At 45.7% G+C, this 24,647-nt stretch overlaps 3 protein-coding genes across 5 annotated transcripts in view; 2 read left to right on the plus strand and 1 right to left on the minus strand.

Annotated features, from left to right (window-relative positions):
- CPSF7 (cleavage and polyadenylation specific factor 7) overlaps positions 1–4,549 on the minus strand; it is a 22,577-nt gene extending 18,028 nt beyond the window's left edge. For 2 of the 3 annotated variants that reach the window (XM_043451142.1, XM_043451140.1), the window contains exons 1-2: positions 4,462–4,549; positions 3,732–3,840 (exon numbers count right to left, since the gene is read on the minus strand). In XM_043451142.1, the coding sequence (XP_043307077.1) occupies positions 3,732–3,785 (54 nt within the window). In that variant the 5' untranslated portion in view covers positions 3,786–3,840; positions 4,462–4,549. Of the gene's footprint in view, positions 1–3,731; positions 3,841–4,388 lie in introns of all 3 variants that reach the window. The other variant, XM_043451141.1, reaches the window with a different exon arrangement.
- On the plus strand, positions 3,784–4,677 carry LOC122430739 (basic proline-rich protein-like). The gene is made up of 3 exons (XM_043451558.1): positions 3,784–3,845; positions 3,929–4,202; positions 4,303–4,677. Exons 1-3 carry the CDS (start codon positions 3,784–3,786, stop codon positions 4,675–4,677), a joined length of 711 nt encoding a protein of 236 aa, XP_043307493.1.
- Positions 4,571–13,890, plus strand: SDHAF2 (succinate dehydrogenase complex assembly factor 2). Its single transcript, XM_043451144.1, has 4 exons — positions 4,571–4,728; positions 9,481–9,704; positions 9,785–9,894; positions 13,151–13,890. The coding sequence occupies exons 1-4, from the start codon at positions 4,693–4,695 to the stop codon at positions 13,279–13,281; spliced, it is 501 nt and encodes a 166-aa protein (XP_043307079.1). The 5' UTR covers positions 4,571–4,692; the 3' UTR covers positions 13,282–13,890.
- Positions 13,891–24,647: the final 10,757 nt, after the last annotated feature.

Genomic DNA, 24,647 nt, shown 5'->3' on the forward strand with positions numbered 1-24,647 from the left:
GAGATCAAAGGTATCACCAGGAAACTGCCCATACCCTAAGCCTCAGTGAACAATCTACTCTTTCAGAGTTCCTTAGAGAATATGATAGTCTCGATCCCAGAAGACTCTGGTGTATGGATTATTTTACCACCTTAAGAAATACAAAAGGATTCAAGGAATGCAAAATTGTCACAAGATTCAAATGGTCTCTCTGGGCCACAGAGCCTCAGTTCAAAGAATTTTGTAGGAACTGTTCTGATGCATAAGGCAGACCTATTGAGGATTCTGTTGAAGATTTTGTTGAAGAAATAATGTATCAAGTTGTATTTGCATCTAAATCTGCTAGCAACATCAAGGGGCTAAGACAGGAAAACAGGTAAGGACCTGAGGTTTTTCTGATTACCAAATGAGCTCATGATTTATGCAGTTAAAACAAAATCTAATTCTACAGATTAAGTGAAAAATATAGTATTTTACAGGCATTGATGTCAAAGATTTCATTTCAAGGAGATTAAAAAAGATGTATTTAATACTGAATTAATACCAGGGAGAAGTTTGTACTTTATAGAAGAGGAACAGATGTGATTGTCTCAGGAAGCTTCTTGGTTTACAAAAGAGAACTTGCATGATTTTGAATTTAAATAAGAACTTCCCCACCTGAATGCTCAATGTTCCTACTTGCCAGCCCTTTCCTGATATCTAAAGCGTTAGTCACTCAGTTGTGTCGGACTCTTTTGGATCCCATGAACTCTAGCCTGTCAGGCTCCTCCGTGCATGGAATTCTCCAGGCAAGAATACTGGAGTGGGTTTCCATTCCCTTCACCAGGGGATCTCCTGACCCAGGGATCGAACCCAGGCCTCCTGCACTGCAGGCAGATTCTTTACTGTTTGAGCCACCAGAGAAGACACAGTAATAAAGCTTTTTCTGAAAGCAACATATGTGACATAATTTTCTTGTAACTGTAACCAAAGCTCAATGCTCTTGGCTTTGTGGTTACTCTTCCCACAATTCTCACCTCACTCTCCTTCCCTATCACGGGACACTGCTGTAGATCACCAAGCATGGAACCTCTTTTGAGCACACAAATCCATCTTCCCCCTTTTATCTCACTACTTCTAATACAATGCCTAGCAAACAGTAGTAGCTCAGTAACTATTTGCTGATGAAAGGAAGGAGGAAACTGAGCATACTGTGCAAAGTGCCTGTCTTAGCGCAAGAAACAGAAAAGAGACAAAACACTCAGCAGGGATGGCAGCTTTCAGTCACTTTTTGAGTTGTTCTCCTCAGCCCAAGAGAGCCCCTATTTAGAACTCCAAGGTTTCCTCCCTAACAGGAGTGAAGTGAAGTAGCTCTGCAAAAAAAGGCTTTTGCAGCACATATTGTAATAGATCTGGAGTCAGCACCACAGGGTTTCATCTAGGAACAGAGCTTATTTCCCCTGGGGAGCAAAGTACACATGACAAGGTTCTTGTGCAGGGGTGAACTGGGGTGAATTAGTAACATTCCTATAACATTCTAAAACATAATCTGTACTGGCAGCCTTCAATCTAAGTTTACTTCTAAAAGTCCCAGTCAAACAGAGCTTTTACCACTTCTCCAGCAGCTTCCAAATTCTACTAAAACCTGCTTTGCTAAAAATTAACTCATCTGTGGGGGAAAAAAGCATCCTTTCCTGACCTTCCCCAGGACACAAGACATTTAAAATCTATACTTTCTTCAACTTAACCAAGTACCAAATTGTCGTTTTGGTACAAACATCTACTTGATTTCACACAAAAAAGTCCTGTTTAACTGAGGAGACCAGAGACCAAATTGTTGAGACCAACAACTCAGTGGATGAGACCTATGTCTTGTCTATGACCAACAAGCTATACTGCTTAAGAAACTATGAAAAAAAAAAAAGAAACTATGAAATGTCACATGTGGCTAGACATGTGGTCAAGGACCCTGTTCTACCCATTTCCCAGAGTGAATCAGCAGCAGCATTGTCATCAACCCACAGATAACGAAATTAAGGGAAACGATGTTTTTAAAATTAATAATAGAAAAGAATTATGGGAGCCTTTTTTTCTTGCTATCTTATATTTAAAAGAATAACATAAAAAGTAGTAAAAATCTTGATTCAAAGTAATATGAAAAATTCAGGAAAGCAAATGGTTTGTAACTACATATACTAAGTCTTTCTTTTTATCCATAAATAATTGACTTATTTGTAATTTAAAGAAAGATTTTCATGTATTTAAGTTAATCAGCAGCCACATGTAGACGACTGCAGTTTGCCTGACAAGACATGGGAAAATGATCAACTTTTGCCAAGTGAAAGGAATGGCACATATGGCATATATAAACCTTGTCTGCTGCTTCATATCAAAGTCAGGGTCCATACTGTACAGCACATGGAACTCTGCTCAATGTTTTATGGCAGCCTGAATATGAGTGAAGTTTGGCGGAGAATAGATACATGTGTGGCTGAGTCCCTTCCCTATCACAACATTGTTAATAGGCTATACCCCAGTACAAAATAAAAAGTTAAAAAAAAAAAAGCCAGGGTCCAATCAGAGCACTTTCCTTCTCTGCTGCTAAGTTGCTGCTGTCGTGTCCGACTGTGTGACCCCACAGACAGCAGCCCGCCAGGCTCCCCCGTCCCTGGGATTCTCCAGGCAAGAATACTGGAGTGGGTTGCCATTTCCTTCTCCAATGCATGAAAGTGAAAAGTGAAAGTGAAGTCGCTCAGTCCTGTCTTGACTCTTAGCAATCCCATGGACTGCAGCCTACCAAGCTCCTCCATCCCCGGGATTTTCTAGGCAAAAGTACTGGAGTTGTTTGCCACTGCCTTCTTCGCTTTCCTTCTCTAGACTGGTTTTGTTTTTAAATCCTCTTTATACGTCCTTACATATAGCCATTGAAAGATGAAAATGGGAAAAACTAATTTACTCAAGTAGAATAGTGCTGAAAATAATCCAGGCAGGATATTAAGTTTTAAATACAGACTTTGGAACATTCTTGAGATCTGATCACAAGAGCTCAGAATTGACCTGTATATGAGATGACTGTTTCAAGGGAGATCACTGTATAATTTTCTTGACATATCATAAAGAGATCAACAAACTGAACTCAAGAGTATGTGAGTGGGTCTCTATCTGCTTCTGAACTGGTTTGTATAATACCTTTACCTCCTCCCACCAAATACATCATCAATAAAGTTTATTACTAAAAAACTAACATTAAAAAGCCTATGGACTTCTCAAGACCAGAGTCAAGCTACTTCTGAAAGAAGGAAAGCTGAAAACAACTGGAAAACAACTGACATTAAATGTTAAAGTTATCTTTCATACTTGCACTGCCTTATGAAGGGAAGGGGTAATACATTTCTTCAGGAACACGTATCAACACTGTCTTCATGAATGCTACAGAACACCTAATTCTGATTTTTAAATGTGGAGACTGACGTCCAACTTTGGCTTCCTGGAGGAGCAAGTTCCACAGGTTGATATACCACTCTATTAAACCTAATTTTTTATTGCTCTTAAATCAAATCTTTTAAAAGTAAGCCTGGAGGCTTTAGCTGACATAAAGCGGAATAGGCGTAAGTCTTGGAAGTCTGTGCTAGAGGGAAGATTTTAGATCTGACAGACGTGTTCAGGCCGAGCAAATCTTCAACCACTAACAGAGCTTCGGACCCCTGCAAGTTTGCTGCAAGTGATTCCTCAGCTGATACAGGAAAATCCCACTGCTCCCGAGGACTCCTCACCTGATTGAATTCCTCGTCAGCATATATATCAATCAAGTCAACTCCTTCTGACATGGCTTCGGAAGAAAGATCTCGCGCCCGGAGAATGGACAAGGCAAGAAAGATGCCACTGCGGTATCCAGAAAGAAGCAAGAGTTACAAGGCATAAGGGTCCCGGGCTGGAAGGAGGGCACTGGTTGCCAACCTCCCGTCTCCAGAGACGCAGCATCCCGGCAGTCCGAGCTCGGCCCCACCCGCTCCGCCCCGCCCCCGGCCTCGCGCCGCCCCTCGCTCTCCCAGGCCACCGGGGCTCGCGGGGCTCGCTGCCCATCACCCTCAGGCCCGACCGGAGCTGCGCCGCAGCTGCCCGTGGCGCGACGACAAAGTCCAGGCCTCTGCTCCTACGGGCCCTCGGATGGCGCTGCGAACAACGACAGCCGCGAAGCCCGCAGGCCCAGTCCGCCGCACCTGCCGAGGCCCCAAGCTGCCCGGGCTATAAGTCCCTGCGGCTCTCGGAGCTCCAGCCACCTCCGCTCCCCACCCAGGCCTAGTCCTCGCCCCCGGCTAGGCCCGCCCCGCTCCCTCCCCACAGACCCGGCCCGACGCCTTCGGCTCCCTCCCTCAAAGGCCCGCGCCTCCCGCCGCCCGCCAATTCTGGTTGCCCCAAACTCAACCGACCCCCTCCCCGCCTCAGCGCCGTCCCCGAGCCCTCTTCCGGCCCAGCCGGCCCCCGGCCGCGCGCCCCCGTTACCGGGAATATGGCGGCGGCGGCGGCGAGTCTGGACTAGGCCCGAAGCGCGCGAACCGCTCTCGGCCCCAGGTCCCGCCCCCCCCCGCCGCCGGCGTCACACGCACAGTCACTTCCGCCATACGCGAGGACGCATCTTCCTGCTCAAGTCTTCGGCGCCGCTGTCTGCGGCACTGGTGTTCGAAAGTATCCGGAAGTGGCCGGGCCATAGGCCTTTGATGCGGCTTGGGAAAAATGGCGGTGGTCGCTGTCTTCCCGGCTCTTGCGCGGGTGAGGAGAATGGGGCTTCTAGACTCCTGGGCAGGCCACAGTGGGAACTGTGTCTTGTCTTCCTCTGAAGTTGTGGAGACCGAGAGAAGCATCTACCTGTCTTATATAGCCCAGGCAAGGGCAGACCCAAGGAGAGGTTGATCTTGCAACGTAGGAGATTCAGGTTACATCAACCCTGGCCTGAGCCCGCTGTGTGCTTGTCTCGTAATATCGTTGACCCTTCAGCCTTCGTGAGAAACCCAATTCAGATGTCACCTATTTGCCAGGTGGAACTGACCGGACAGCTTCTGGGAGCCTTTTGTCTCTGTTCTTAAGCCTCTCTGTTCTTTTTAAGTCTTCTCTAGTGTCAGTCGTGGTTTCACATGGTTTCATAAGATCTTTTTTCGTTTTGAATATAGTCTGTTAACACTGTAAAATTTTCTCTTAGTACTGCTCTTTGCCAATTTCATGATTTTGTGATGTGTTTTTGTCTCCAGATGTTTTCTGATTCCCTTTTGATTTCTCCTTTGACCCAGTTCAAGAGTGAGGGTGTTGTTCAATTTTCACTTATTTGTGAATTTTCCAGTTTTGCTTCTGCTCTTGATTTCTAGTTTTATTCTGTTGTGATCAGAAAAGATGCCTTGTATGATTTCGATCTCTTTTGTTAAAACTCGTTTTGTGACCTAACATGCTCTCTGTCCTGTAGAATGTTCTTAAGAGTGCTTGAAAATAATGTGTATTCTGCTGCTGTTGGATGGAATGTTCTGTATATGTATGTTTGACCCATTTGGCTTACAGTGCTGTTCCTGTCCTCTACTTCCTTATTGATCTTCTGTTTGGATGTTCTATGCATATTGAAAGTGGCTTTTGAAATCCCCAACTATTGTGTTGCAATTTCTCTGTTCAGATCTGTCAATATTTGCTTCATATGTTTGGGTGTTCAGATGTTGGTTGTATGTATAATTGTTGTACCTGTTTGGTGAGTTGACCCTTTCATCATTATTTCATGGCCTTTTAAAATCTCTTTTGATAGTTTTGACTTAAAGTTTATTTTATCTAGTGAAAGTAGGGCCATCTGTGCTCTCTTTTGGTTTCTATTTGCAGTGGAATGTGTTTCACACTTTCACTTTCAGCCTACATCTAAAATGAGTTTCTTGTGAGGCATATAGTTGGATTTTGTGGGTTTTTAAAAATCCCTTCGGTCTCTCTGTGTCTTTTGATTGGGGAATTTAATCTGTTTACATTTAAAATATTACTGATAGAGAAGGACTTAGAGTTGCCATTCTGTTCATTGTTTTCCATCTTGTAGCTTTGTGACCTTTTCCTCTCTTGCTGTCATCTTTGGTGATTTATTGACTTTTTTCTATAGACATGCTTTGATTCCTTTCTCATTTTCTGTTGTGCATAAATGTTTGCTTTGGGTTACCATAGGGCTTGCATTAAGCATTTTATAATGTATTTTAAGCTGATAATAGCTTCAGTCTCATCCGAAAACTCCTCTTTTACTCCTCCCACCTTATGTTACTGATATTACAATGACATATTTTACTCTGTATCCACTAGTGTACTTTATAGCTTTTTTAAAAATGTCTTTGTCTTTTAACTTTTAAGTCAGAATTAAACGTGATTTACCTACCATCATTGCAGTGTTATAGTAGCCTGTGTTTGTCGTAATATACCTTTACCAGTGAGCTCTGTGCTTTCATTTGCTTTTGTGTTATTTTCTACTGTCCTTTGGCTCCTTTTTGTTTGTTCAGTCGCTCAGTGTCCATCTCTTTGCGACCCCATGGACTGCAGCATGCCAGGCTTCCCTGTCCATCACCAACTCCCAGAGCTTGCTCAAACTCATGTCCATCAACTCGGTGATGCCATCCAACCATCTCATCTTCTGTTGTCCCCTTCTCCTCCTGCCTTCAATCCTTCCCAGCATCAGGGTCTTTTCTCATAAGTCAATTCTTCACATCAGGTGAGCTTCAGCATCAGTCCTTCCATGAATATTCAGGACTGATCTCCTTTATGATGGACTGATTGGACCTCCTTGCTGTCCAAGGGACTCTCAAGAGTCTTCTCTAATACCACAGTTCAAAAGCATCAACTCTTCGGTGCTCAGCTTTCCTTATGGTCCAACTCTCACATCCATACATGACTACTGGAAAAACCATAGCCTTGATTATACAGACCTTTGTTGGAAAAGTAATGTCTCTGCTTTTTAATATGCTGTCTAGGTTTGTCATAGCTTTTCTTCCAGGGAGCAAACGTCTTAATTTCATGGCTGCACTCACCATCTGCAGTGATTTTGGAGCCCAAAAAGAAGTCTGTCACTGTTTCCATTGTTTCCCCATCTGTTTGCCATGAAGTGATGGGACTGGATGCCATGATCTTAGTTTTTGAATGTTGAACTTTAAACCAGCTTTTTCACTCTCCTCTTTCACTTTCCTCAAGAGGCTCTTTAGTTCCTCTTCACTTTCTGTCATTAGGGTGGTGTCATCTGCTTCTTCAATTGGGATGTCCATTTCTTTCCCCAAATTTGGGAAGTTTTGAGCCATTTTTCCTTCAAATCTTCCCGCCCCTTTCTCTTTTCTCCTTCTGAGACTCCCATAGTATTTACATTGGTCAGGTTGGTGATGTCTCACAAGCTTATCTCACTCATTTGTTTTTCATTTTCTTCCTCTGAATGAATAGTCTCAAGTAAACTGAGTTCACTGATTTTTTCTGTTTGATCAAGTATGCTGTTTAACCTCTGTGGTGAATTTTTCAAAATCGTTATTCTTTAGTTCTAATTAAAATTTTTTTTTCTTTTTCTATCAGTATTTGGTTATGCGTTGTTTTCCTCAGCTCACTGAACATCTTGATGACAACTTTTTTGAGTTATTTGTCGGGTAATTTCATATACGTCTGTTTCCAGGGTTGGTTGCTGGAAGTTTATTTTGTGTATTTGGTTAGGCCTTGTTTTGCTATTTCTCATGCACCTTGGAACTTTGTGCTTAGATCCATGCATTTGAAAAAATAACCACCTCCCAGTCTTTTTTTTGTACAAGAAAAGAGCTTTTCCCATCAGTCCTGCCAGAGAATTTGGGGGCTTCTCAAACCTTTTGTATGGAAATGTCTTCTCTAGACTTGTGCACCTAAATTCCCAACCAGAGGGATTTGCTGTCTTCTTTTTTCAAGTGCTTATAATCTCTTGCTCCCTCTTGTGTCTGTTTATGGTACTGCAGGTTCTCTGGAGCTGCCGCAAGCCTCCCAGCTCTTCTCAGCCCATTCCAGGCTTTTGGAGTATCCCAGTTCCCATGAGTGCTGCAGGTTGGCCAAGACGGAAATTAGTCTCTTGTACAGCTCCTTGGAAAGCAGGAGTTTGGGATGCATGCTCCTTTTTCTTTCTTTTGGCCTCTGTCTGCTGCACCATGGGTCCTCAGAGCAGCAGCAAGCCACCCAGCTTTTTTTGTTTTCAGAGACCCCCAGATATCTGGAGTATTCTGGGTCCTGTTAGTGCCCTGAGACAAGCAAAAAAGAAAACTTACTTTGAGGCAGCTACCCAAAAAGCTGAAACATTGGACACACATTCCAGCTCTTCCTCCCCAGAGAAAAGCCAAGAACTGGGGGTTTTCTTCTGCTAGTTTTGTGCTAAGCCACAGGTAGGGATGATGGCAAGTAAGGGTGTGCTAGTCCAAACCCTCACCTAGTTCTCAGCAGCCCCCAACCTGGCACCTTTTCTGTCACATTTCGATTGAAACAGGACGGAAACTAGTCAATCAGGCCTCCCTGTGAAAGGTCATGTGTTGGACGTATGTTTCAGTCTTTTCATTCCCTCCCCAGGGAGAAGCTGGTGGCTGAGAATTTTCTCCAGTTGCACTGGGCTGAGCCAGGGGCAGGGACTATGGTGAATGAGGCTCATGAATTTTCTAGCTGTGATGCAGCTGTTTTTGTGCTCACCTGGGTTCAGGAGCCTCTTAGTTGGTTTTTGGATTTCTCATAAAGGAAACTGGTCCATGCGTAGTGTTGGGAGTTGGTGTCTCCACAGGAGAAGGAAAGTGTGGGGCTTCCTGTTAACACCATCTTGCTGATGTTACCACCTTCTCATTGCATCTTGATAGTTTTTGCCCTTCTCTAGATAGGGAAACTTTGGGGAGTTAGGGGCCCTGCCATCACTGTATGCTCAGATTTTAGCACAGGCACGTGACTAGAATGCAAACCATATTGTGAGACTTCTAAAGGAATGCAAGGAAAGAAGAAAATATTTCTGTTTGGAGACTTTCTGGAAAGGCAGTGGTTAAGAACATGTTTGCAGTCAGAGTTGGGTTCCAACCCTCGGGAATTTTTCTTAATATTTGGGTGATCTTGGTGAGTCATTTAACCTCTCTGAGTCTCAGCTTCCTAAGCTGTGAAGTGGGGACAGTATCAACATAGTTTCTTTTTTTTTTTTAGATTGAGGTGTAGTTGATTTACAATATTTTGTAAGTTTCAGATGTATAATATGGTAGTTCACAATTTTTAAAGATTAAACTCCATCTATAGTTATTATAAAGTCAACGCAACTTCTTAAGGTCTAAAGGAGATCAGATGCATTTTGCACCCAGTTTGTGTGCTGAGTGAATGACAAGGATGGTCATCCTTGTTAAAAGGTGCTTATGGGAGGCAGTTCCTTGGTAGTCCAGTGGTTAAGACTTGGGCTTTCACCCCAACGGACCTGAGTTCAATCTCTAGTTGGGGATCTTAAGATCCTGCATGCCTTGGCCAAAAAGAGAAAAAAAGATGTTTGTGGCTTTTTTGTTTCAGATGCTTGCTCTGTCAAGGCGCCACCTAGTGTCTCCTTCACTCAGCATGACATCATGCAGACGCTGCTACAGAGGTGACAGCCCGAGAGATTCCCAGAAGGATATGATTGAAATCCCTTTGCCTCCATGGCAGGAGCGAACTGATGAATCTATAGAAACCAAACGAGCCCGGCTGCTCTATGAGAGCAGGAAGAGGGGAATGCTGGAAAACTGCATCCTGCTTAGGTAGGGGAAGAGGAGAATGGGGGTTGCTTCTCTCTGGCTAAAGACAGCCTTTTCAACTTCTTTCTCTTTCTTGACGGTAGCCTCTTCGCTAAGGAACATCTGCAGCACATGACAGAGAAACAGCTGAACCTCTACGATCGCCTGATTAATGAACCCAGTAACGACTGGGATATTTACTACTGGGCTACAGGTACTGAGCATGATAAGCAGCATAAGGTGAAAAACAGGATGGTGTGGGCTGATTGAGTCTGGAAAGGTATTATGGGCAATTTGTTTTTCTTTTGTAGACACTCAACCCAACCTCTCTTCAGATTTTTCTGAAATGTGCAAAATTTGTCTTATAAGTTAAGATTCTTTGTTTGCAAGCAATAGAAACTGATTCCGTCTAACTTAAACAAAAAGGGAATTTAGTGAAATTGTATGAGAAACTCCTAGCATCAAAGGGAAAGTTGAAGAAAAACAAGGGCAGGAATGAAGTGGAACGAGACAGCTCTGGCTGCCTAGCATGAAGTCCTTGGGAGTCTCTCTCTGGCACCAGCTTTGTGAGGAATGAATTCTCACTGTGTATAGTTAGGGTTAGCTTTGGCTGTGAGTAAAAGAACCCCAAAACAACAGTGGCTTAAGGAAGACAGAAGTACGTTTTTCTTTCTCATAACAGAAGTTCACAGAGTTCGGCCCTCCAGAGCGCACAGAGGGGTTTCAGAGTCATTAAGGCCAGATTCCTCTTGACTTATTCCTTCACCCTCCCCCATGTTGGCTACCTCATGACCTCAAGATGGCTGCCGAGGCTCTATCTGTCATGTCTATATTTCAGCCAGGGAAAAAGAGGAAGAGAGCACACACCATTTTTTAATGGACCCTTCTCAAGAAATTATACACCATAATTCCACTTGGTTTCCACAGGGCTTGTACACAGGGGAGTGGGAAATATTTGGGGCCAACCTGGAAATCTTTTAATGTATCTTTGTCTTTATATTGAAGTTGAGCTTTTTGTTGTTGTTGTTGAGCTTCTTATAGATAGCTTATATTGTCATTCTTTTTAATCTGATCTTATAATATGTCTTTTCATTGGTGTGTTTTGGCCATTTGCATGTAAGTACCAATGTGATTGAATTAAAACTTACCATCTTTTTTTTTGTTGTTTTCTATTTCTGGTGTCTGTTGTTTGTTCTCTTCCCCCTCTACTTCTGTGGATTTTTTGAGTATTTAAAATTTCATTTTATCTCCACCATTGGTTTCTTATATCTCTTTATAATTTTTTTGGTGGTTGCCCTAGGATTTACAGTATATATGCATACATGTGTGCTCAGTCATGTCTGACTCTTTGTGACCCGGTGGACTGTAATCCACCAGACTCCTCTGTCCATGAGATTTCCCAGGCAAGAATACTGGAGTAGGTTGCCATTTCCTTCTCCAGGCGTCTTTCTGACCCAGGTATTGAACCCATGTCTTCCGCATTGGCAGGTGGATTCTTTACCACTGAGCCACCAGGGCACACGTGTTTCCATGTGAACTTTCCTGTATTTCTGTGCTTCCAAAGGGCTCTCCGTGCCCTTGCCCTCCCCCAGCAGTAGAAACCTACTGATTTCCAGATGGTGCTTATTAGTTTGGGGACAGGAGATCGGGAGGGTGTTCTCTGTTGTCCTGGTTCAGCTTCCGGCCCTGTGACCATGAGTCATGGTGGAGGGCCTTTTTCAGTGATCGTGCTGGTCCCACAGGGGTAGAGGATTTTTTTCTTTTATTCTTTCACTAGCCCAAGTGGGTCCTCACATGTGCCTTGTAGGAGACAGGACTCACTGACCTATTCCCAGAGCCTTGAAGCTTTTGTTGTGTAGAGAAGAAGGACTAGGCTGGGGTTTATGCTTTTGCAGGGTGGGGGCAGTGTTTTCCCCTACTCCTGGCCTGCATTACTGAGGGAGGCTTTCTGCAGCCTGCTGCTCTGGACGCTGTCTTCATCGTGAGCATACTCAGTGAGGGGTTGTTGAGAAGAACCTGCCCACTGGGGCAGATTCCACTTGTGTCTGTGGCTCCCAGGGATTTTACACTCATGCTCACCTGCACTTGGCGTTCAACAGGTGATGAACAGTTTTAGCTCAATTCTTGCCTGTTTGTATGGCGCCCAGTGCCCCTTCTGCCTGTGCCTTCTCAAGTGAGCATGTGTGTTCATGTCCGTTTTCTCCTTTGCGGGGCCTTTATTTCCTTAGGTTTTATTTTCTTTGGGTGCCTGTGACCTCAGCTCTCTAATGACTTCAAAAAAGTTATGATGTTTCTAATTTATCTGACTTTTTCTTGTTGGGATGAGTGGGGTGTTCTGTCCAGTTTTCAACATTGTAGGGGGACACTGAAATCGCCTGGATCTTACTCTGATTATCACACAAAACAACAGATGCCAGGCCCGCCAGACGCCATCTGTGTGCCGAATGAGGGAAAGTCAGACATTGTTTTGAGGCATGCCCTCTCCTAACGTTGTATTTAGTGTTGCTAGGAGGGTAATTCCAAAGCCTAGTACCCAAGCTTTCCCAATAGGAGGCTTTGTTTGGGAGGCTTTGCTTAAGTGAGAGACTCGGGGGTGGAAAGAAGGTCAGAGGTGGGCAGCATCTGCCAGACTGTCTCCTGCCGCCCTGAGGCTGGCACTGTCTCCTCTCTGCTCTCTCGGTGCCTTTGTTGCCTCTCCATCCAAATCTGGTTCTCCAGGTTCATGTCAGTTTTATGGCCTCTGTTACAGCCTTCCAGTGAATTCTTTTATGTTTTAAGTTTCCCGGAGTTATCAGTTGCTATCACTTAACATCCAAGGACTTTTGCCTCAGGAAATTAATAGACTAGAAGGAAAAACACAGTATTCCAAAAACAACTGGAGTACCGAATGCAAAGCAAAACAGAACAGCCAAGGCTGGACAGGCCAGGGGTCACTGTGCTTGTCCGAATAATAAATGCTGGGCCAGATAATAAATGCTGTCGGCTTGCAGCCATATGGTCTCGTGGCAACTGCTCAGCCCTGCCATCGCCGCACAAAAGCAGCCACGGACAATATGTAAACAAGTGAGAGCAGCTGCTCCAATAACACTCTTTTCAGATACCGGCTGCCGTAGGTTGCCAGCCTGTGGTGCAGGCTGCGTGTGTCCAGAGAAAGAATGCAGCTGCTCTGTGTACCCACTGTGGTTTTAGGCCAGGCCAGAGTTTCAAGTTTTAAGGTCCTTATACCATCAGGATTTTCTCGTGGTCCAGTGACTAAGTCTCCGTGCTCCCCATGCGGGGGGGCATGGATTCGATCCCTTGTCAGGGAACTGGATCCTACCTGCTGAAACAAAGATCGAAGATCCTGTGTGCTGCAACTAAGACCCCGTGCGGTCAAATAAATAAATAAACATTTAAATTAAAAAAGAAAAAGATCCTTATACATCTGACAGTTGACTGACCAACGTAATTCTTTTTGCCCATCCTTACAGAAGCAAAACCAGCCCCAGAAATATTTGAAAACGAAGTCATGGCCCTGCTGAGAGACTTCGCTAAGAACAAAAACAAAGAGCAGCGACTGCGGGCCCCGGATCTTGAATACCTCTTCGAAAAGCCACATTGAGCTACGTGCCGCCGCCTGCCTGGCTTTGGGGGATCCATGGATGCTCATTGCCTGCGATGGGTACTGGCCTTGATGTCCTGCTTCTTAGATGCTCAGCCCACCCAGACCTCTGGTCCTGCCTGCAGCGATGGACCCGCCTCTCTCCAAGGACATGTATATGTTCAGTGTGCCTCATGCTAGGACCCTTCAAGGCTCCCGTCTAAGCCTCAGAAGCGGCTTGTCCATGTTACTGTCGCTCGGGCCTGACTCTCTCTCTGGCTCCATAGGAGGAAGCATTGTGCCAGCTCACTGCTTCAGCCAGAAGTGTGCTCGGTGTGAAGAGGCAGCCAGCTGCCTGTGCTGTGTGGAAAGCTCCCTGGGTGAGCCAGGGCTTTGTCCCTGTGAAATTCCCCCTTCCAACCTGGGTTGGTTCTTTCTGCCAGGGGAAGCTGATCCAAGCCCCCTGAGTAGAACCCTTCAAAGACCCAGCAGGCAGAATGAGGGCAGCGGGCAGGAACAGTGTGGGCGTGCTGCTTAAGAGTCAGCATCCTCAGCAGATTTTCTCTAGAATGCTCATTTTATAAGCAGAACGATAATTGTGTATATTAAAGAATATTTTAAAAAGGAAAATCACAACTCCTCAGCCCTCACCCAATTATTTTAATTTTGTGTGTTTTCATGCAGGCATATGTTTAGAGTTTTACAAGGTCACAATCTCCATGTATCAATTAGAGCAAATGTTTTCTGTATTTCTGCAGTCTCCACAATTGGTTTAGTTGATAAACTGATAATGTGTAAGAAATAATATGTTAGGATGAATTAGCAGAATGTATTTAGCTCCAGAACCAAAAGACTTCTGGTTGCTAGGAGGGTGGTTTTGTCTCGCTGGAGGAATTCTGCCCTCGGAGCTGTCATCCAGACAGAACAGATGTCACCCAGATTGGGCCAGGACACAGGTGTGAATTGGAGGAAGCAGGCCAGACTTGCTAGGCAGGCGGTTGGTGAACACCGGAGACTCACACAGGCAGGATGTACCTGTTTCCCACGTCGTGGAGCTGTGGGGTTCCCATGGAACCTCTGTGTGGTCCTGCCCGCCCTTCAGGGTCCTTGGCTGAGGAGAGGAGAGGAAAGAACCAGTCTTTCATTACTTTCGGGATCTCAGTAGAGCTTCCCAGCTCTCTTGTAGACAAAAGCTGTCATGCCTATTTTGCAGATGAGAAAGTGGGCTCTGAAAGAGTGGTCTGTCCCAGATCGAGTCACTATTTAGTCATGAAGCCAAAACTTTGCTTAGTTCAGTCTGTCTTCAAAGCTCATGAACTTTCTGCCAGAACATGCTGCCTTACTGGTAGAAACTGTAGAAATCTTCACTTTAAGAAGTTATAGCGAAGAGACTTCAGGTCTGAGCTGTGACCTGTGTGTCATGCAGGGGACAGGAAGCTGCCAGGTGCTTCCCAAAATAAGAACTCGGTCATCCAAGGTGGCTCTTCTAAGGGAAGAAGCAGGGCTGGCAGTAGGTACAAGTCAGATCCTGGCTCCACTGCCCACTTTCTGGGTAAGTGAATAGAGCTGAGCCTCAGTTTCCTCGTATATATAACAGGGAATATGTTCCCTGTCTTAACTTTTTCTGAAGATCAGACATGAAGAGATAAAGCTCATGTCTCAAGACTTTCATCGTCCTCGTTACACAGTAAGCTCTTGGTCGATGTTAGGTGTCAGCTTTTGGTCATGGCTTCAGTCTGAGAACTTGTATCTTAACGCAAAAGGCCTGGCATGTCAGCAAGGTCACCAGAGCTTCGTGCAGGGCCAAGCCCTCTGCCGGTAGGAAAGCCAGGCCTGTTAAAGAACCACAGGGTGTCTTAACCAGCCAGTGAAGACTGGAGAGAAAACAGACCCTGGTGTCGAGGCCTCTGAAGGAGAAATTTGTAGCATGATCATCTAAGCAAGGAATGGGAGTGAGAAATGGAGGGCAGAAGCCGGTTTTGATGTCTCAGGGAGCTCACTGCAGAGTCTGGCCAGTCTCTCTGGCCTTGTTTGATGTACCGTGAGGAGAGTGTTAATGTAGAGAGATGTCTGGACTGTCAGAAGCGCACATGACGGTTGGGCCGTGACCCGTCTATCCTGGACTCCTGGACAGCAAATCTCCGCAGCCAAGTATGCAATTTGGGCTTATTTTTCCCCTGGGGGTTTGATCTCTCCTCGCCTGATTTTTGTCTTATTTAATATAAGGGGTTCAGCTGCCACTTTCACCTGGGGATGGCATGCTTCTGAAGAAGTTGTTTTCTTCCCAGGCTGCTGGTCTGTGTCATCTCTGGAAGCGAAGGATCTTACTAGCTTCAGCTGCTCAGTGTCAGACCCAGGGGTGCTATGTAAACAGTCTTCCCTTTATTAGGCATTAAGTGAAACTAGGCCGGCCACAGGACATTTTTTAAAAATTAATAAACATACAGCAAGGGCCAGCAGCCCCCCAAGGATCTGTGAGGAGCCAGAATCTCGACTCATTCCTCTCCGTTTGACACCTCCCTGCTCGCTGACCTCATTCAGAGCGTGTGCACAGGGGCATCTGGCTTTGCCCCTCACCTCCTGAAGAGGTTTCGTGAGACCTGTCACACAGGCTCCCACATCAGACGTCAAATGGGGGCAGTAAAAGCTGTCTTCTCCCCAGCGTTTATTCTCTTAATCATTTTAAGTCTTCAAAATCCATAAGCCAAATCTTTGCCCAACTCTGGACCTTAGATGGGGCGTGTCTGTTGGGGTCACTACAGAGCCACCTCTGACCAGCACAAGCCATCGTCTGGAGGTCACGTGCCCCGTCTCCTCAGCTCCAGCCAGGGCGGCAACTGGTACAAACCTCACTCATACTTTTAAACAGCCCCAGGGAAAGATTCCACTGGGCAAGTTGAGAGTTTCCTTTTATCTTTCCGTTCCTCTGCTAGACAGAGGGAGGTTCCATGATGGGGAAGCTCACACGGCCATAAACAGCAAGCAGGGCTGAGACTTGTCTGGTAACTTGTTAGTACAGGCGGTCGTATCTGAGGGAGGACTTGCCATCCTGCAGCTGTCGGGCCAAGAGTGCTCATCAGCTCCCAGTTAAGCCACCTTGTTTGGTTTCCCAGTGAACCCTCTGGAAGTGAGGACCGGCATTAGAATCTCCCCCACCCCCGTCAGGCGTGGGGGCATCAGTGGGACAGTGACCTGAGGCAAGGAGTGCTCCTCTGCCTTTAAAAAACAAATATCTGGGGAAAACAAAAAAAATGTCAGGCACCAGACATTTCAGGGAGGATGGTAGAAAAGTTGAAGCTATCGAAGATAAATAATATCAGGCATCCAAAGAGGAGATCTGTAAGGAGGAGGGAGATCTACCTTCTTGAAGCCTGAGAAGTAGTCTTCAGCTGGGTACCAGGTCCTGCCTGAATCCAGATATCCCTGCCAAGGATGAGACTATTCTCTTTAAGAGGACAACATAAACACACTTTCCATAACTACACATTACAGCATGTAGCATTAAAAAGCATATTGTGACATTAAGATGAACATAGTTTCCCAGTAGGCTTCAGTTACTTTCTGTGTTGTGGAACGTTCACATTTGGTGATGCCCGGGGACACGGGTTGGAGAAAGAGCAGAGCAGTTTAGGGAGACAGACCTAAAGTAGAATCCTGGCTCTCCCGTTGGTCAGCTGGGTGACCTTGGGCATGCTGTTTAACCTTTTCCACGCTCTGTGTCTCATCTGTAAAAGGAAAGGTCAAAGAGCCACCTCACATGTGGGCGCAAAGACAAAAGTCACGCGTGGGAAGTGCTTGGCACGATGCCTGGCACCCGAGTGACGTCATCACGGCCAGTGGTGTTGGCTGATGGTGTGCCCAGCACTCCTCAGATGACGTCACTCAGGCCTCAAACCAGGGATCCGAGGCGGGCACAACTATCATTTCCTCTGTCCAGGTGAGGAAAGTGAGGCCTGGTGAGATTAAGCTGCTTGCCCCAAATCAGAGGCCAGAAGTTGGGGCAGCTGGACTTGGAAGCTGGACAGTGGGCCTCCAGTGCCTGTGCTCTGAAGCCATCCGCTACCTCTGTTACCAAGTAAGCGGGGCCTTGAGAAGCGCTTGCACAATTGGGCTTGCCTGAGCTCTTGCACCCTACTGCCACCACCTGGAAGCCTCCCCAGGTGAGCTTTCCAGAGAGTGAGAGACATGTGTCCAAGTCATACCTGTCCCCTTAGCCAAAGTCAGCTGATAGGCAAGTGGCCCCAACCCTAACTCAGCCAACCCCAGTCCAGATTGCAAACTCACAGACCCTTAAGATAAATAAACACTTATTACTTTAAGCCACCAAGTTTTGGGGTGATTTGTGATGCAGCATTATTATCATAACTGTTGATAACTGACACAGATAGTAATCGGGCTTCCCAGATAGACGTGCTTATAGAGAAGAAGACTCACTGACTGGCCAGTGTGAGTGAGCATCCTGTCTCCTGGGCAGGTGACCACCTCACTTTAGTACTTTTAAAAAGGCGGCTGCTTAGTATATCAGACTCTCATAAGCATCGTGTCCGTCCCATCCTAACACACGTAATTCCTCCTCAGCCATCTGAACAGGCAGCACGTACTGAGTTCTCGCACTCTGGCCTAACAGCACCTGCGTTGACTCAGTTTCTGTAACAGCCCTATGAAGTAGGTTGTACGGTTGTCTTCATTTTGCCAATGAAGATACAGGCCCAGAGGAATTGAGTTACTCGCCTGTGGTGACGTTGGCTCAGCACTTGAGCAGAAGCAGCCAAAGAAACTGAGGTAGGACCCTTGAAAAGCAGGAGTTGTGTGTTCTGCACTAGCAAAACGTGGGTAAAGCTGCTGCCTGCTCTGACTGGGGAGGAAGCGCATGTGTTTAGCAGGCTGACAGCCCACAGGGAAGAGGCTGGAAGGCAGAAAACCAGTTACTATTGGCTGCAGTTGGTGAGGATTTATAAGGAAGAGATGAGCTCAGCAAAGAATTACCTGGTGTCTGAAATTCACCAGGTATGAAAGGAAATAGAACCCAGAAATCTTGGGCCTTCCAGGGTTAAAAAGCTATACTCTAAATAGACAAAGACAAGATGTAGGCAAAGCTTCGGGCAACAGAGGCCCAGTAAGACTTTCCCTTGGGTAAAGTGTCTCAGGAAGGATCAGATTAAAGGTCAGCCTCCTACTTGTGTCTGTGTGTTGGTCACTCAGTCGTGTCCGACTCTTTGTGACCCCATGCACTGTAGCCTGCCAGGCTCTCTTGTCCATGGGATTCTCCAGGCAAGAATAATGGAGTGGGTTGCTATTCCCTTCTCCAGGGGATCTTCGTGACCCAGGGATCAGAGCCTGGGTCTCCCGCAGTGGAAGCAGATTCTTTACTGTCTGAGCCACCAGGGAAGTCTACTTAATTGTTCCAAATAGCTTTAAGATAGATGTTGAGGAGAAAGGGAGAGGCATGGAGGGGAACCAGCAAAACAAGTTAGGCTCGAGAATTAGGTCTAGGAAAAGTCAGGGTGAATGTGGCTCCTGGCACATGAAACCTTTTCCTTTCCTTCTTTGCAGAAGTCAGCTTCTCCCAAGAGATGACTGCACTCCTCTCCACTTCCTTGTCTCCCATCCTTTCCTTGTCTTCACCTCTCTAGCTTCCCACCTCATTGTTTGATGAAAGCATCTCTCACCAAGGTCACGAGGACCTCCGAGTTGCTAAATCCAGTGATCATTATTCAAAGCTTTACTGTCCCCTCTGACCAATGAGAGAAACCTCCCTTGCTTTTATGGTTCAGCGTTTCCTTGAGTTTCCTTCTGCCTGCCCAGTCACACCTCTACCTATTTGGAGGCACATTGGCGCCCACCCCCCACCCCCACCCCCCTGCAGTCATTAAATTTGAAGTTCCCCCTGATGCTGTCCTAAGAGTCGTCCTTTTTTCTCTCGGTACTCCCTCTTGTGATCTCACCCACACCCGCGTATCCATTACCACCTTGTTGAGCCACCAGGGAAACTCCCCATTACTGCCTGAATGTGGACAATTCTCAAATCTGTGTTTCAAACCACAGTGTCCTTTGAGCTCCAGCCTGCACGTCTAACTGCCAGCTTGGCTCCTCCAGTGTATCTCAAAGGTCCTGCAAACTCAGCACATCCAAAAGGGAACGAAGCTATTACCCCTACCTCACCGACCCCCCAAAACCTCCCTAGCCTTCCTCTGTAGTCTCTCAGTGAAGGGCATCAGCCTCTATCCAGTTGTTCAAGCTAGGAACTGTGCTGAACCCCTCCCTCTCCATCCATTACATCCCAAGGCTGGTGCACTTACCTGCAAAATAGCTCTTGAAACCATCCACTTTCTTTCTGTCTCCAGCATCATCACCATGGTCAAAGTCATTTGCATCCTTCAGCTGGACAACAGCTATGGCCATCTGAACCCCCTTCAGATCTGTTCTCTACCTGCAGCCCTGAAATCAGTGTATTCCAACTCACGGTGCCAGCCATGGCTTCCCCTTTCTGAAAACCCTTCTTCCATTGCTATTAAATAAAAATGAAAATCCTGGGACTTTCCTGGTGGCGCAGTGGTAAAGAATCCACCTGCCATTGCAGGAGATGTGAGCTTGCTCCCTGATCTAGGAGGATCCCACATGCCTTGGAGCAACTACACTGGTACACCGCAAGTATTAAGATGGTGCTCTAAAGCCCGGGAGCTGCAACTACTGAAGCCCATGCACCCTAGAGCCCATGTTCTGCAACAAGAGAAGCTACCACAATGAGAAGCCTGCACACCACAGCTAGAGAGTAGCCCCTGCTCTCTGCAATTAGAGAAAAGCCCATGTAGCAACGAAGACCCGGCACAGCCAAAAATGATAAAGTTGGAAAAAAAAAAAAAACCTTAAAAATAAATAAATAGATAAAATACAAGGTATTCAAACCTTCTGGGGGGAAAAAATTTCTGGGACTTCCCTGGTGGTCCAGTGGTTAGGAATCCACCTGCCAATGCAGGGGACATGGGTTCAATCCCTGGTCTGGGAAGATCCCATGTACCTCAGGGCAACTAAGCCCATGTGCCATAACCACTGAGCTCATAGGCTGCAGCTACTGAAGCCCAGCTACCCTAGAGCCCATGATCTGTGAACAAGAGAAGCCACTGCAGTGAGAAGCCCACACACTGCAACTCGAGATTTGCCCCCACTTGCCACAACTAGAGGAAGCCCACACGCAGCAAAGATCTAATGCAGCCAAAAATAAAATATTTTTTAAGAAAATATTTAACATGACCTGTAGTGGTCCTGTATGGGATGCCCACGTCTTAAACCTTGTCTTGGCCCAGCTCTCAGTTTCTTTGCTCCGGCCCTTCCAAGTCTTCTTCAGCCTCTCATCCTCTCCATGACCATTCCCACCACAGGGCCTTTGCACATGTGGTTCCTTCTGCCCAGAATTCTCTTTCCTCCCTTTCCCTCTTCACTCCTATCCTCTTTCAGATCTCTGCTCAGGTGCATTTCCTCAGAGAAGCCCTCCCTGACCTATCCATTTTAAATCCATCATTCTTTGATTAATGACTGTCTCCCCACTGGACAAAGGTCCGTATAGTTAAAGCTATGGTTTTCCTAATAGTCTTGTATAGATGTGAGAGTTGGACCATAAAGAAGGCTGAGCGCCAAAGAATTGATGCTTTTGAACTGTGGTGCTGGAGAAGACTCTTGACAGTCCCTTGGACTGCAAGGAGGTCAAACCAGTCAATCCTAAAGGAAATCAACCCTGAATATTCATTGGAAGGACTGATAGTGAAGCTGAAACTCCAATACTTTGGCTACCTGATGCGAAGAGCCAACTCACTGGAAAAGAGCCTGATGTTGGGAAAGATTAAAGGCAAGAGGAGAAGGGGCTGACAGAGGATGGGATGGTTGGATGGCATCACCAACTCAACGGACATGAGTTTGAGCAAGCTCCGGGAGTTGGGATGGACAAGGAATTTTACACGCTGCAGTCCATGGGGTTACAAAGAGTTGGACATGACTGAGCAACTGAACAACAACCCTGCTGAACTTCAAGTTCCATGAGGACAAGGACTAGATCTCTTTTTGTTCACCTGATATCTGTAGTACCTGGCACATCACTTGGAATGTAGAAGGTATTCCTAATTAAGAAATGAGTAAAAACTGATGTGTCAATCTGAGTGCAGAGCTCAAAGCAAACTTTCCCCACAGTGAGAGCTGTGGGTGTGCAGGGGTCAGTCAGAGGTTTCATGAGCTTCCTGCTGTCCTGAGATTTCGCCCGCTGTCTAGATCCAGTGGTTCAGTGTGCTTGAAGGATTGGTCCCCTTCTGTCCAGGTGGCTGGATGCCCTCTAACTGGGGAGAAGGGTTTTAATGAATTAGATCTGTCTCTCTTATTGTGGAAAGTAGAGAGAGTTCTTGGTTCTCTGCCCAGGCCTCTGGAGGACCTGAGATGCTAAAAGAAGCAAACTCCCAAAGCCTGGCATGCTTCAGGAAATAGATGCACTAGAGGGCCCTGGAGTCCAGGCCGCTGGGGTCCACCCTCCCCTGCTGAGGGTGGGCCTCAGATTTCCCCTAAGAAGTACCTGGGAATTGTGTCTGTGTGGGTGCTCCATATTCACTGGCTCTCTTCTTTCTTTTCTTTCCTTCTCTTTTTTTCACCATGCCGCTTGGCATGCAGGATCTTAGTTCTCTGAACCTGTGCCCCCTGCAGTGGAAGCACAGAGTTTTAACCACTGGACCACCAGTGAAGTCCCTCACTCTCTGCTTTCCTACTCTTTGTTCAGTGTGGTGGACCCTCTTAGAATCTCTCCCCACCACTCACCCCCACCAAGCATGTATACTCCCGGCCGTGGCTGTATCCTTCAGACTTTTCCCGGGTAGCAGTGCCTTCCCAGATGCAGGCGGTGGAGTGGCGCTTACTGTGGTCTCCCAAGCCAGGCTTTCCCTGGGTCATCTCACAACAAGCCTCCCTTCAGAGGAGATGGCGTCACCCCACTTCTACCTGAGGAAACAAACTCAGAGAGGCTTGCCCACAGCCACAGAGCTGGGAAGCAGCAAAACAGGATTTAAGTTGAGGTCTCCCCAGAACTTGGGTACCTCCCAGCACCCCCTTGTCCCAGACTTACCTTGTTCATTCATTGTCATCGTGAGCTCTGCCATCTATGCCGATGTACCATCTATACTAATATCTACTTACTTATCTCTCTTGAGTTCCTTTTTATTGAAACAAATTAATTTTAAAAGGAAACAACATCATCACCGTAAATGGGAAAAAGTCACATCAATAGTGTCACTTGCCAAAATTAAAAAGGTAACTGTTTAAAAAAAGAGAGACATTACTGAATTTTTCTAACAGTTGTTTTTTAAAAAACTTCGAACATACAGCCATCTCCAAAGTGTTTTAGAGCACGTCCCTGGTGGTCCAGTGGCAAAGACTCTATGCTTCTACTTTAGGGTGCATGGGTTCAATCCCTAGTCAGGGAGCTAGATCCCACGTGCCGCAACTAAAAAATCTTGCAAGCCACAACTTAAGACCTGGCACAGCCAAATAAATATTTTTAAAAATCCACCCAGTTTTTGATACATTTCAAAGAAAATTATAGACATCAGAACATTTCCCTTAAATACTTCAAAATGCATATTATTAACTAGACTTTGATACTTTATATTTAAGTTTTTTCTTTTGCTGTAAAATGTACATACAATGAAATGCACAAATCTTAATTGTATGTTTTCTGAGTTTTGACAAATGCTTACAACAACCTCCCAACAAGATGCAGAAATTATCATCACCCCAGAAATTTCCCTCATGCTCCATCCCAGTCAGTCCCCACAACACACCTCCCCACAGCCCAGACAACCATATCTCTGATTTTTTCCTCTGCCATGGATTAGTTCTGCCTGCCGTAGAATTTCATATAGATGGAATCACACAGTATGGACTCTTTTACATGTGCCTGCTTTTATTCAACGGAGAAGGCAATGGCACCCCACTCCAGTACGCTTGCTTGGAAAACCCCATGGACGGAGGAGCCTGGTAGGCTGCAGTCCATGGGGTTGCTACGAGTCGGACACGACTGAGCGACTTCACTTTCACTTTTCACTTTCTTGCACTGGAGAAGGAAATGGCAACCCACTCCAATGTTCTTGCCTGGAGAATCCCAGGGATGGGGGAGCTTGGTGGGCTGCCATCTATGGGGCTGCACAGAGTCAGACACGACTGAAACGACTTAGCAGCAGGAGCAGCAGCTTTCATTCAGCACAATGTTTTTGAGGTTCATCCGTATCATCACATACATCAGTATTTGTCCCTGTTTATTATTGACCATTTGTATTCCTGACTCATTATCTGACTCAACCACAGTCTGTTTGCAGGTCAGGAAGATCCCTGGAGTAGGAAATGGCAACCTACTGCAGTATTCTTGCCTGGAGAATCCCATGGACAGAGGAGCCTGGTGGGCTACAGTCCGTGGGGTTGCAAAGTCGGTAATGACTGAGCACACACGCACACGAACACCCAAGCTGTTTCCAGTTTGGGGCTATTATGAATGAAGATATCATACACAAGTCCTTCTCTGAACCCATGTTCTTATTTCTCTTGGTGAACATCTGGAAATAGAATTGTCATGTCATAGGAAGGTGTATAACTAGTTTCAAAGTGACTGCCAGGACTTTTTCGAAAGTAGATGTACTATTTTATACTCCCACCAAAAACGTGTGAGACATGCAGCTGTCCCAGAGGCTTGCCAGCATTTTGTGTTGTCTGTGCCTTAAATTCCAGCCATCCTGGTAGGTATGTCCTGTTGCCTCACTGTGGTTTTAATTTGCATTTCCTTGACAGTGAATGATGTTGAATTTTTTTTTTTCACGTGCTTATTGGCCATATTCGTCTATCTTCTTTTGTGGACTATCTGTTCAATGGTTTAGCTCATTTTTAAATTTCGCTGTCATTTTATTATTGAATTGTAGGAGTTCTTTGTATGTGCTGCATACCAGTCCTTTGCCAGATATTTGTTTGCAAATCTTTTTACTCAAGTCTGTGGCTCGTCTGTTTGTTTTCTTAAGAGAGACTTTTGAAGAGTTGAAGTTTTAAACTTTGATGGAGTCCAATTTATCAGCTTTTTCTTTTATGGTTATTGCTTTCTGTGGCTCATTTAAGAAGTCTTTGCTTGTCACTAAGTCACCAACATATCTTTATATCTCGAATGAATTTTTAGGTGTGGTTGAGGTAAAGTTTCAGGTTCTTTTTTTCCAGTTGTTCCAACATCATTTATTAAAAAGAATTTCCATTGGATTGCTTTGGCATCTCCATCAAAAATCACATCTGTGACTGTAGAAACAAAAAGCAGCAACAATCTTATTAAATTTTAATTTTTTAAATAAAATGTTTAAATGAAAATTAAGTGCAAATAAAAG

This window comes from Cervus canadensis, chromosome 29 (genome assembly GCF_019320065.1).
Source record: "Cervus canadensis isolate Bull #8, Minnesota chromosome 29, ASM1932006v1, whole genome shotgun sequence".
In the NCBI taxonomy this organism is placed as follows: Eukaryota; Metazoa; Chordata; class Mammalia; order Artiodactyla; family Cervidae; genus Cervus; species Cervus canadensis.

What these genes read in the sequence shown, in the direction of transcription:
- SDHAF2 (XM_043451144.1), top strand. Translation starts at nt 4,693, where the DNA reads ATGGCGGTGGTCGCTGTCTTCCCGGCTCTTGCGCGG. An exon ending in TCTTCCCGGCTCTTGCGCGG is followed by an intron (nt 4,729 to 9,480) that starts GTGAGGAGAATG and finishes TTTTTGTTTCAG; the next exon opens with ATGCTTGCTCTGTCAAGGCG. An exon ending in GAAAACTGCATCCTGCTTAG is followed by an intron (nt 9,705 to 9,784) that starts GTAGGGGAAGAG and finishes TCTTGACGGTAG; the next exon opens with CCTCTTCGCTAAGGAACATC.
- LOC122430739 (XM_043451558.1), top strand. Translation starts at nt 3,784, where the DNA reads ATGGCTTCGGAAGAAAGATCTCGCGCCCGGAGAATGGACAAGGCAAGA. An exon ending in GCAAGAAAGATGCCACTGCG is followed by an intron (nt 3,846 to 3,928) that starts GTATCCAGAAAG and finishes TCCCGTCTCCAG; the next exon opens with AGACGCAGCATCCCGGCAGT. An exon ending in CGAGGCCCCAAGCTGCCCGG is followed by an intron (nt 4,203 to 4,302) that starts GCTATAAGTCCC and finishes CCCTCCCCACAG; the next exon opens with ACCCGGCCCGACGCCTTCGG.